The sequence below is a fragment of the Rissa tridactyla genome, chromosome 8 (genome assembly GCF_028500815.1).
Source record: "Rissa tridactyla isolate bRisTri1 chromosome 8, bRisTri1.patW.cur.20221130, whole genome shotgun sequence".
Classification (NCBI taxonomy): domain Eukaryota; kingdom Metazoa; phylum Chordata; class Aves; order Charadriiformes; family Laridae; genus Rissa; species Rissa tridactyla.
Window position 1 is genome coordinate 49992554 of NC_071473.1, and position 10406 is coordinate 50002959.

General features: G+C 61.7%; 1 protein-coding gene and 1 non-coding gene across 2 annotated transcripts; both read left to right on the forward strand.

Moving 5' to 3' along the window:
• The first annotated feature begins 975 nt into the window (after window positions 1–975).
• On the forward strand, window positions 976–1046 carry TRNAG-CCC (transfer RNA glycine (anticodon CCC)). Its single transcript has one exon. It is a non-coding gene; the product is annotated as a tRNA-Gly (tRNA).
• A 2368-nt stretch (window positions 1047–3414) lies between these two features.
• On the forward strand, window positions 3415–9411 carry PCSK9 (proprotein convertase subtilisin/kexin type 9). The gene is made up of 12 exons (XM_054211401.1): window positions 3415–3836; window positions 3945–4133; window positions 4262–4385; window positions 4581–4714; window positions 5299–5440; window positions 5521–5717; window positions 5861–6044; window positions 6344–6514; window positions 6748–6896; window positions 7010–7175; window positions 7851–8032; window positions 8283–9411. Exons 1-12 carry the CDS (start codon window positions 3675–3677, stop codon window positions 8448–8450), a joined length of 1968 nt encoding a protein of 655 aa, XP_054067376.1. The 5' UTR covers window positions 3415–3674; the 3' UTR covers window positions 8451–9411.
• The last annotated feature ends 995 nt before the right edge of the window (window positions 9412–10406 follow it).

Consider the following 10406-nt stretch of genomic DNA (forward strand, 5'->3'; position numbering starts at 1 on the left):
GCGTGGCTGAGCCCCTCCAGGGGCAGCTGGGGTCGCGTCAAAGCATCAAAACATCACCAGATCCAACAGAGTGGGGATGCTGAGAGCCCCTCGCTCTGTTTTTGGGAAAGCTGGGCTGGATGCTGCGTGTGCCTGGCATGGTCCCAGGAGGCTTGGGAGCACAAATCTGCTGCCAGAGCTGCTCTTCAGCAAATTTATAGCCCAGAAGCAGGGGGAAAGCTGTCCTCCGGCACCCAAGGGGGATGGAGCGTGGCAGCCCTGGAAATGATGCTCCCAGCGCTCCCCTGCCACCCAGGGAGTGCTTTGCTGGTGCACTCTAGCAAGAAATGGTCCTACGTGGGGGCTTGATGCCCCCATGGCACCCCTCCTGGCGTTGCCGTGCCCATTCCTCACCTTTCCAAGGTGACAAGGGCAGGCAGCACCCGCACGCTCGGGGTGTTTACGGCCAAGGGTGCCGGCAGGAGGGTGGGGAGCGAAGGCGCCGGTGTTTGCTAAATATTGCGGGCAGGATTGCGAGCAGCCGCCCAAGAGGAAGCGTCACCCGGCTGTTTACACTTGCTGGGTGTCCTGTCCTTCCCGGCGTGGTGGAGGGTGGTGGCTTCGGGGACACCATTTGGATGGGGCTACGTCTCGCTGGGTTCCAGAGGGTGGCTTGGGGCAGGAGGTGGCTCTGTGTCGCTGTCTCGTAATGAGTGTAGGAGTCTCATAGAGACCCAAAAGCTTTTTCCTGCCTCACGTCCCAGGATTCACAATCACTTTTGGCAAAAGAACCACCCTCCTCGGCAGGATCCTCTTTGTCCCCGGCCACCCCGGTCCCAGCCGTGCCCGGCTGGGACCGGGGTGGCCGGGGACAAAGAGGGGGGTGTCCCACCGTGGCCCATGCAGAAGGGGGTGGTGGGATGATGGAGGTGTTGGGGAGGAAGGAAATATCACGATCCGTGGTCGTGAGGATGCTGCAAACAGCCCAAAAGCAGCGCACCAGTGGTGTAGTGGTATCATGCAAGATTCCCATTCTTGCGACCCGGGTTCGATTCCCGGCTGGTGCAAGATGAGCTTTACCCTCCTAAATCAATTTAATCGCGTTGTTTCGCCCCAAAAGGCTGGGCTGTGGTTTTTTCTTCAGTTATTTTTTTCCACCGAGGTCTGCCGCTCCTGCAGCCACGGCGGGATGCGTTGAAGGGGGGGGGGGATGATCAGACACAGCATCACCCTGACCATCACCCAGTACCACCCCGCAGCTCCGCGGCTCCCCCCCGGGGTTGGAGGGGGGGCAGGGGATTTGGGGGCCCTTTTCCCTTTGTTGGAGTCTCTTCTCTGTTGCCTTTTCTGCTGTCGCCTTCCTTCCTCCCAAAAAAGTCCCCCCTCCTCTACACAGACGCAGGTTCCCTGTGTACCAGGGTGGGAAACAGATCTTTTCTCTACAAGGTGCAAGTTTTTGGCTATTTCTGAATATTTTTTCATGGAAAAAAAAATAGTCTTTCTGCAGATATCCAGTCCTTCCAGAGCGCTCTGGGGCTGGGTGTCTCTGGGTCAGCTCTTCATGTTAAGACCTCCCTGTGTTGCCCAGCCCATACGGGTGCGTGTGGGGCTGGGGGAGGGCCTTGGCCACCCCCTCCTCTCTGGGCTCTCCCCATCCTTCCCTTGGGCACGGCTTTGTCCCCTGTGTGGAAAGGAAGTGAGCAGCTCTGCAGGGAGAGGATACTGTCCCCCCTCTCCACCCTGAAACGGGGTCCCCCAGTGCTCAGCTGCCCTGAAGGTGTCCCGAAGCATAGAGTCACAGAATGGTGGGGGTTGGAAGGGACCTCTGGAGATCATCTAGTCCAACCCCCTGCCAGAGCAGGGTCACCCAGAGCAGGTGGCACAGGAACGCGTCCAGGCGGGTTCTGAATGTCTCCAGAGACGGAGACTCCACCACCTCTCTGGGCAGCCTGTGCCAGGGCTCTGCCACCCTCAGGGTAAAGCAGTTCCTCCTCATGTTTAGGTGGAACTTCCTATGCTCAAGTTTGTGCCTGTTACCTCTTGTCCTGTCCCTGGGCACCTCCTGACACCCACCCTTTAAGTATTGATAAGCGTTGATAAGGTCCCCCCTCAGACGTCTTTTTTTCCAGACTGAAGAGACCCAAATCCCTCAGCCTTTCTTCATCAGAGAGGCGTTCCAGTCCCCTCATCATCTTGGTAGCCCTTTGCTGCACCCTCTCCAGCAGCTCCCTGTCCTTCTGGAACCGGGGAGCCCAGAACTGGACACAGTGCTCCAGGTGCGGCCTCACCAAGGCAGAGCAGAGGGGGAGGATGACCTCCCTCCACCTGCTGGCCACACTCTTAAAGCATCAGTGCCATGTTGCAGGACTCAGCGGTGCCTTGTTAAGCTGAGCCAAAAATTATGAGCGAGACTTGTCCCCGTGAGGAGCCTGAGGGACACCGAACCCTGACCATGTCAGCTCACCATGGCAGAGAGTGGGTGGCAAGTGGGGGTCCAGTGTCCCCCCCAGTTACCTAAACCAGGGCATAGGCACCCACTGGAGGTCTCCTTAAAAATAAAATATATAAATCCATGTAAAACATACACATCCATAGAAAACATATAAATCCATATCAACCATATACATCCATAGAAAACACATACCTCCATGTAAACCACATACATCCACAGAAAACACATGCATCCATATAAACCACATAAGCTCTGAGGAGCTTAGAAACAGCCAGTAAAAAATAAATAATAATAATAAAATAAATGAATCCCTGTTTCCCTCCAAAGCAGGGTGCAGGGAAGGGGTTTGCCAAAGGTCGGGGGGATGTCGGGGCAGCCCGGCGCTGCGGGAGGTGGAAGGCGGCGGTGGGATCCACGGGAAAGCACCACCCGCATCCCGGGAAAATGATATTTGCGATGTGTGACGGCTCTGTGAAAAATGCCTCAACGGGATTAGGGGCTTCCATGGCAGTTTCCCTGCGGAGTGAGGCAGCGAGAGGCAGGGAAAAGCCTTCAGCCCTCTCTGCAAATAGTCCTGGAGCGGCCGCGTTTTGCTGGGAGCGCTCCCGGGGCGGCGGGGGGGGCTCCCGGGGGACTTTCCAGCCGGATGGTGAGCGGCGGCTGCGGGGGCAGCGCTGCCCGCCTCCCGCCCCCCCCCCCGCGCCCGCGGACCCGTTAATGGTTAACCCGCCCGGGTGGGACGATGGGGCCGCCGGCGGTGGCGTGATCCCCCCCCGCGCCCGCCCCGCCGCGCCGGGCAAAGCTCCGCGGGTGCGCACCGGCTCCTCCGCGGGTGCGCAGCGGCTCCTCGGGTGCCCACGGGCTCTCCGCGGGTGCGCAGAGGCTCCTCCGCGGGTGCGCACCGACTCCTCGGCTCCGCGGGTGCTCTCCAGCTCCCCCGGGGCGCGCACCGGTACCTCCGCGTGTGCGCTCTAGCTCCTCCGCGGGTGCGCACCGGCTCCTTGGGTGCCCACGGGCTCTCCGCGGGTGCGCTCCAGCTCCTCCGCGGGTGCGCACCGACTCCTCGGCTCCGCGGGTGCGCACCGGCTCCTCCGCGGGCGCTCAGCTCCTCCGCGGGCGCTCTCCAGCTCCTCCGCGGGCGCGCAGCGGCTCCTCCACGTGTCCGCGGTCCGGTCCGCGCCGTACCGAGGGGTCTCGGCGACCCCCAGCATCTCCGCGTTCCCCGTCGGGGTCCCGATCCGGCATGTCCCCGCGGGGGCTGGCGCTGGTGGTGGCGCTGGTGGCGGCGCGGGCGGCGGCGGAGCTGGCGGAGGAGCTGGTGCTGGCGCTGGGGGCAGCCGAGGAGGAAGCCGCCGCCGTCGGGGCCCCCCCGTCGGTACCCGCCGCCTTCCATCGCGCCGCCAAGGTGAGGAGCGTGGGGCAGTGTTGGGGGAAGGTGGGGGGCGAACGGGGCGCCCACGCGTGTCCCCAAGCCCAAGGTTGTGTCCCCAAGCCCAGGGTTGTGTCCCCGCAGGCGTCGTGGCGGCTGCCCGGGCGCTACGTGGTGGTGCTGCGGGCGGGCGGCGGCGAGGCCGAGGTGCGAAGGACGGCGCGGCGGCTGCAGGCCCGGGCGGCTCGGCGGGGGTACCTGACCGAGCTGCTGCACATCTTCCACCTCCTGCCCGCCTTCCTGGTGAAGATGAGCGGTGACGTCCTGGACACGGTACGAGGAACGGGAGATGGGTCCCAGGGCCGTGGGTGGCGGCGGGGGGCAGCAGCGGAGGTGGGCGCTGGCCCCAGGGGCAACAGGGGCTTTGCCACCATGCCGGGCGCTATGTCTGCTCCCGGCAGGCGCTGAAGCTGCCACACGTGGAGTACGTCGAGGAGGACGCCTACGTCTTCGCCCAGAGCATCCCCTGGAACCTGGGCAGGATCGTGCCGCCGCAGCCCGGTTCGGGCGCCTACAGCCCTCCCAGTAAGCGCTGGGGCGCAGGGGGAGGACGGGGGGGGGGTTTGGGGAAGGATCAGTGAGCCCGTCCCCTCTCCTCATCTTGGGGGGACAGGGATATCCCCCCACCTGGTGGTGCTGCGGGTCTGGAGCTGCATTTTGGGAGCGTCCCAGGTGGCCTGGGCTGACCTTTGCGCTTCCTCCTGGCCGTGTCCCTGGTAGATAAAGGTGACCTGGTGGAGATTTACCTGCTGGACACCAGCGTGCAGAGCACCCATCGGGAGATCGCGGGCAGGGTGCTTGTCACCGACTTCGAGAGCGTCCCCGAGGAGGATGGCACCCGCTTCCACAGGCAGGTGAGCCCCGAGGTGCCACACGCTGCAGCCTGGCAAGAGCATCCCCCTGCACCCAGCAAACCCTGGCCAGGCTCGTGGGGCGTCCTGGGACAGGGGGGACGCTTGGTTCATGGCAAAATGCCGGGCAGGATGTGCAGCGGTGGGAATTGTGGTCCTGGGGGATGTTGGGACCCTCAGCGTGGTCTGTTTGGAGCGGTGGCTGAGCTGGGCAGGGCTCCTTTCTGAGGGCAGCAGTCGGCGGGGGGGACATGGGTGTGCGTCAAGGTGGTGTTGCAAGAGGCAATCGAGGTTGACCCCGCACCCAGGGCCCGGAGAGCTGCCTGCGCCCTGCGCTGGGTGCTAGTGCTGCCTTGCATGGCTTTATCTGCCCCCTTTCTGCCAGCTTTCCTCCTGCACAGGGTGATGTTTTTTATCCTCTCCCCGCCCCGACGTATTTTTAAGGATTTATTCCGCGGCGGGATTTTTCTGGTGCAAAACGCGAGGGGCGGGATGGGGTGGGGTGGAGGCTGGCGGGGGGTGGGTTGCAAACCTGCCTGGATGCGACGGGGCCGTGGCGTAAAACCTGCGTTTGGTGCCTGCGCCAGGCCAGCAAGTGTGACAGCCACGGCACCCACATGGCCGGGGTGCTGAGCGGGCGCGACGCCGGCGTGGCCTCGGGCGCCAACGTCCGCAGCCTCCGCGTGCTGAACTGCCAGGGGAAGGGCACCGTCAGCGGGACCCTCATCGGTGAGTCACGGATGCCCGGAGCCCCCCTCCTCGTTCCCTCTCCCGCAATAGTTTCCTGTCCCCCGTCTCGTCCTTGCCAGGGCTGGAGTTTATCGAGGCGACGCTGGATGCTCAGCGCCGCGTGCCGCCGGTGGTGCTGCTGCCCTTCGCCGGTGCCTACAGCCGAGTGCTCAATGCCGGCTGTCGGCGGATGGCGCAGATGGGGGTGGCGATGGTCGCGGCTGCTGGTAACTACAAGGACGATGCCTGCCTGTACTCGCCAGCGTCTGAGCCGGAGGTAAGGGCTGGGGGTGTTCCCGGAGGTGTGGGGACACGCCAACACCTCCCCAGGCTCATCCGCTCCAGTGCCCGGTCAGCCGAGCAGGGCTGGGGCCGTGCATCCCATCCCGCCCACGTCCCCCTCCGTCACCGCCCTGCCAGGTCATCACGGTGGGTGCCACCAACAGCGAGGACCAGCCCGCCTCCATCGGCACCCTGGGCACCAACTTCGGCCGCTGCGTGGACCTGTTCGCCCCCGGGGACGACATCATTGGCGCCTCCAGCGACTGCAGCACGTGCTTCACAGCGCAGAGCGGGACGTCGCAGGCGGCCGCGCACGTGGCAGGTGAGCTGGGCTACGGGGTGGCGGGCAGGGCTGGCCCTTCCCCTTGCTGGCGCTGGGCACGTGTCCCTGCAGGCGCAGGGCATCAGGGCTGCCTGCGCTGGGGACATATTTGCGTGCCATGGTTTTGGGATGTTTTGGCTCATTTGGGTGCTGCAGCCTGCGCAGAGCTCCTGCACCCCTTGGCGTGCGGATGATGGGCTGCAGGAGCTCAGGGGGGTCGTGCCTGTTGCTCAGGGGGTTCGTGCGTAAATGCCAGCGTGTCCCCCGGTTCTCACCACGTCCCCCGTGGCTCTCGGCAGGCATCGCCGCCATGCTGCTCAGCGCCGAGCCCCAGCTGAGCCTCGCCGAACTCCGGCAGCGCCTCCTGCACTTCGCCACCAAGAACGTCATGGATGTGGCACGGTTCCCCGAGGAGCAGCGCCTCCAGACGCCCAACAGCGTGGCCGGGCTGCCCGCCCGGCTGGGCGCAGGTGAGGACCTCGGCTGCCTGCTGGGTGCCCAGCAGAGCTCTACCCTTCCCGGGGAAAGAAGGGCATGGTGTGTCGGCACATTCCTCCCCAAAGCTGTGCCGGGGATGGCGGACCCCGAGCGCGGCTGCACGCAGAGGGTATCGGGGAGAGCTTCCACCCCGCATTGGCGTCCCGGTGGGTGCCGTGGGCTCTGGGTGCCCACCCCGCCGCTGAGGCCATGTTCCCCATTGCAGAGGAGCAGCTGTACTGCCGCTCGGTGTGGTCGGCGCGCTCGGGGCTCACCCGGCACGCCACCGCCGTGGCTCGCTGCGCCGGCGCCGAGGAGATGCTCAGCTGCTCCAGCTTCTCCCGCAGCGGCAGGCGGCTGGGGGAGCACATGGAGGTGAGCGGGGCGAGCCAAGACTCAAGTCCTGCCCGAGGGGTGCCCGCTGGCCTCGGAGGGGCATCCCCAGGTGCCCAGGCACCCCCGGTGACACTGTGCATCCCCGGCCGCAGGACAAGGACGGGCAGAAGCAGTGCGTGGCACACAACGCTTTCCGGGGACAGGGTGTCTACGCCATCGCCAGGTGCTGCACCTGGCCCAGGGCCGAGTGCCGGATCAACACCAGCTCCCAGGTGGCTGAGGGGGCTGACTGCTCCCCGCGGGACCACGTGCTGACCGGTAACGCCCCCCACGGCGGGTTACAGAGCCTTCAGCCAACACGCTGATGGCCGAGGGTGTTTCTTCCAGAAAAACTCTGGGACTTGGGGTTGGAAGGGCGCGTGCGAGCGCTGGGGTGACAGGGAACAGCTGGAGCACCCTCTGCTATGGGGACAGGCTGAGAGAGCTGGGGGTGTTCAGCCCGGAAAAGAGGAGGCTCCAGGGAGACCTTAGAACCCCTTCCAGTACCTAAAGGGGGCTACAGGAAAGATGGGGAGGGACTTTTTACAAGGGCATGTAGTGATAGGATGAGGGGTGATGGCTTCAAGTTGGAATAGGGGAGATTTGGATGAGATATCAGGAAGAAATTCTTTCCTGAGAGGGTGGTGAGCCCCTGGCCCAGGTTGCCCAGGGAGGTTGTGGCTGCCCCATCCCTGGAGGGGTTCAAGGCCAGGCTGGATGGGGCTTGGAGCAACCTGGGATGGTGGGAGGTGTCCCTGCCCAGGGCAGGGGGGTGGAACTGGATGATCTTTAAGGTCCCTTCCAACCCAAACTATTTTATGACTCTGTGACATGTGCTGTATGCATGGAGGCAGGGAAGACTCAGGGCTCAGCATGGACATCCCTCAGCGCCTGTCTGTGCACTGGGATGCTGCCATGGCCATCCCGCGCTGACAGCCCCTCTCCCCTGGGCAGGCTGCAGTTTCCATTCCCCAGCCGCGGCGCTGGGTGACGGTGGCAGACCCGTCGTGGGGCCGGGGAGCGGGCCCAGCCGCTGCGCTGGCAGGACAGAGGTGACAGCGCACGCCTTGTGCTGCCCCGCGGCGGGCCTCGAGTGCCGGGTGAAGGAGCGCACGTCCCCGGGCTCTGCGGAGAAGGTAGGGGCGGCGCAGGCTCCCACGCCATGGTGGTGTCCTTGCCTCTGCTTGTCCCTCTACCACCCTGATGGTCGGGTTGGGTTGGCTTTGGCATCTCATGGAGGTCGCGCCAAGGCCAGCCTTCACTGGTGTCCCCAGCTGGAGTTCAGTGGCTCAATGTGACACTGGTCACATCACCCTGAGCCCTGGGGATGGGCAGAGCCCTGCCCCTTTGCTGACCTGTGGAGGGTGACCTCTTCTCCCCCGTTAGGTGACGGTGTCCTGCGATGACGGCTGGACGCTGACGGGCTGTAGCGCCCATTCCCAGAGCCCTGGCACCATGGGAGCCTACGCCGTGGACGATACCTGCGTGGCAGCCAGCGTCCCGGGCAGCAGCACGGCCGTGGCCATCGCCATTTGCTGCCGGAGCCGGCAGTAGGGACGGGCTCAGCGAGAGATGCCCGGCGTAGCAGGGACGGACGCCTCGCTGGGCCACCGCATTGCGGGCTCGGTACCTTCCTGGGGCCGAGTGCTGATCCCAGCATGGTCCATGCTCCGACACGTGGCTCTGATGACCTCCACGCTCGGGCTGCTGTGACAGTGGGGTACAAGCTCGTCACTGTCTCGCACACAGCGGGGCTGAGACCCAGGGTGGCTCTCCAAGCAGACGGAGCCCTGCCCCATTGCAGGAGTCACCCCGGCATCCCTTCCCCACCGCGTCTTTCTAGCAATACCCTGACTGTACAAGCCCCCTTGAGGCCCTTTGTTCATGTTGTCATCCAGCATAGGACAAAACCACCACCTTTTAAAAAAAAATATATACATAGTGAGGATTGCTCCTTTCTTTCCTGGTTAGTTGCTCATTAGATGTCAGCTAATGCTGCTTAGCACCTGGAAAATCAGTTTAGCCGTTTTTGGGCGGTTTGATAATTGCCTACTCACGCACCTAGGAGGCTCCTTTACTTTTTAGTAAGTATAAGGGCTATAGTTTAAACAGTCTGCTTGTTTAATTAGATTTCAATCTGCATTGCTACAGTCAGCTACTGCTCTATTAGTGGTTTTTTTGTTGTTAATGATCTGCTGGTGGTAGGTGCTGCTTTAACAGTTTCCCTTTCAGCTCTTCCCAAGACACACAGAACTGGCTGTAGTTCCTTTTTAAAAAAAAAATGAAAGAAGAAAAAGCTTTCGTAGTACCTTGGTTTTTACATTTGTACCTTAAATATTTATTTGGAATTTTATAAATAAACATTTTGTAAACGTCTTTTTTTAAAATAAAGTTCATAGACCAGTGCTCAGTAGATAACGATCCATCGTCTGCCTTCATGTACATCCCCACAGGGAACCAGTCTGGGAGGGGGAGCTGGCACCCGTCCGGCAGGGATGCTGCTCCCCCAAACGAGCTCTGCTTCGTTAGCGAGCCAGCCAGAGGCCACCATCTCAGGCTCTGACCCCTGCCTCGGCTACCAGGTGCCCCTGGGCGAGCGCTGGCATGCTCAGAGGTCAGCGTGGGCACCCTCCCCTCGCCCACAGCTGGCAGAGACCAGGTGCCGAGTCTTGTCCCACGCACACGCGAGAGCAGAAGTTTGTTTTTAAAACAGTGGTGGAGGACAAGAGGTTCCAGTTACGGAAACAAAGCGTCGTCCAGCTTTGGGGAACGTGCCCTTGTGCTTTTTGTTGCTGTTGCTACTAACACGCGGTAAGCCGATGAAGCAGAGACTCCCGGAGAGCTGCACAGCAGCAGAGAAGGGCTGAGAAGTACCAGAAGCCACCAAAGCTGGGTCTCACTTTTTTTTGGGTGATTAGCAGGCTCCTGGTACTACAATGGATAATTTGTGTGGTGTTACCTGAGGACAGACGAAAAAATAAAGCTTGATACCACAAGCACCAGCTTAACCTGTCAAGCTTCGGCTATTTCCTAGTATTTTCCCCATCCAAAAGCCCCGTTACAGATCCGTTACTCCAGCTTTGATCGGCAAGAGAAGACAGAGATCCAGTAGGAAGCACCACTTTGAAAGGTTTAAACTATTTCTAACTCGTTACCTAAAGATGGCAGAAGCCCAACCCTAATCAAAACACGTAATTACACAACGTATATAATTACAGCCCCTAATTTTAATCAGCTATAATCTGAATTGTGCACAAAGAAGGGGAAAAAGAAAAGGGATGTTAGCCTAATCCCTCCTGGGCTCCCAAACAGCTTTGACACAGCTGGTAATTTTTCAGCAGATTTACTAGGCTGGAACCTCTCAAAATATGCATTTGATATATCGCCTGCGCCGACATCTCTGCGAGAGGGGCAGATCCTGCTGCCTGCTCACCCGCCGGCTCCCAGCAGAAGGTACGAGCACGCTCCACGCACAATAAGCCAGGTAGAGCTTTCACGGCTTAGTCGAAG

What these genes read in the sequence shown, in the direction of transcription:
- PCSK9 (XM_054211401.1), top strand. Translation starts at nt 3,675, where the DNA reads ATGTCCCCGCGGGGGCTGGCGCTGGTGGTGGCGCTGGTGGCGGCGCGG. An exon ending in CGTCAGCGGGACCCTCATCG is followed by an intron (nt 5,441 to 5,520) that starts GTGAGTCACGGA and finishes CGTCCTTGCCAG; the next exon opens with GGCTGGAGTTTATCGAGGCG. An exon ending in CCCCGGGCTCTGCGGAGAAG is followed by an intron (nt 8,033 to 8,282) that starts GTAGGGGCGGCG and finishes CTCCCCCGTTAG; the next exon opens with GTGACGGTGTCCTGCGATGA.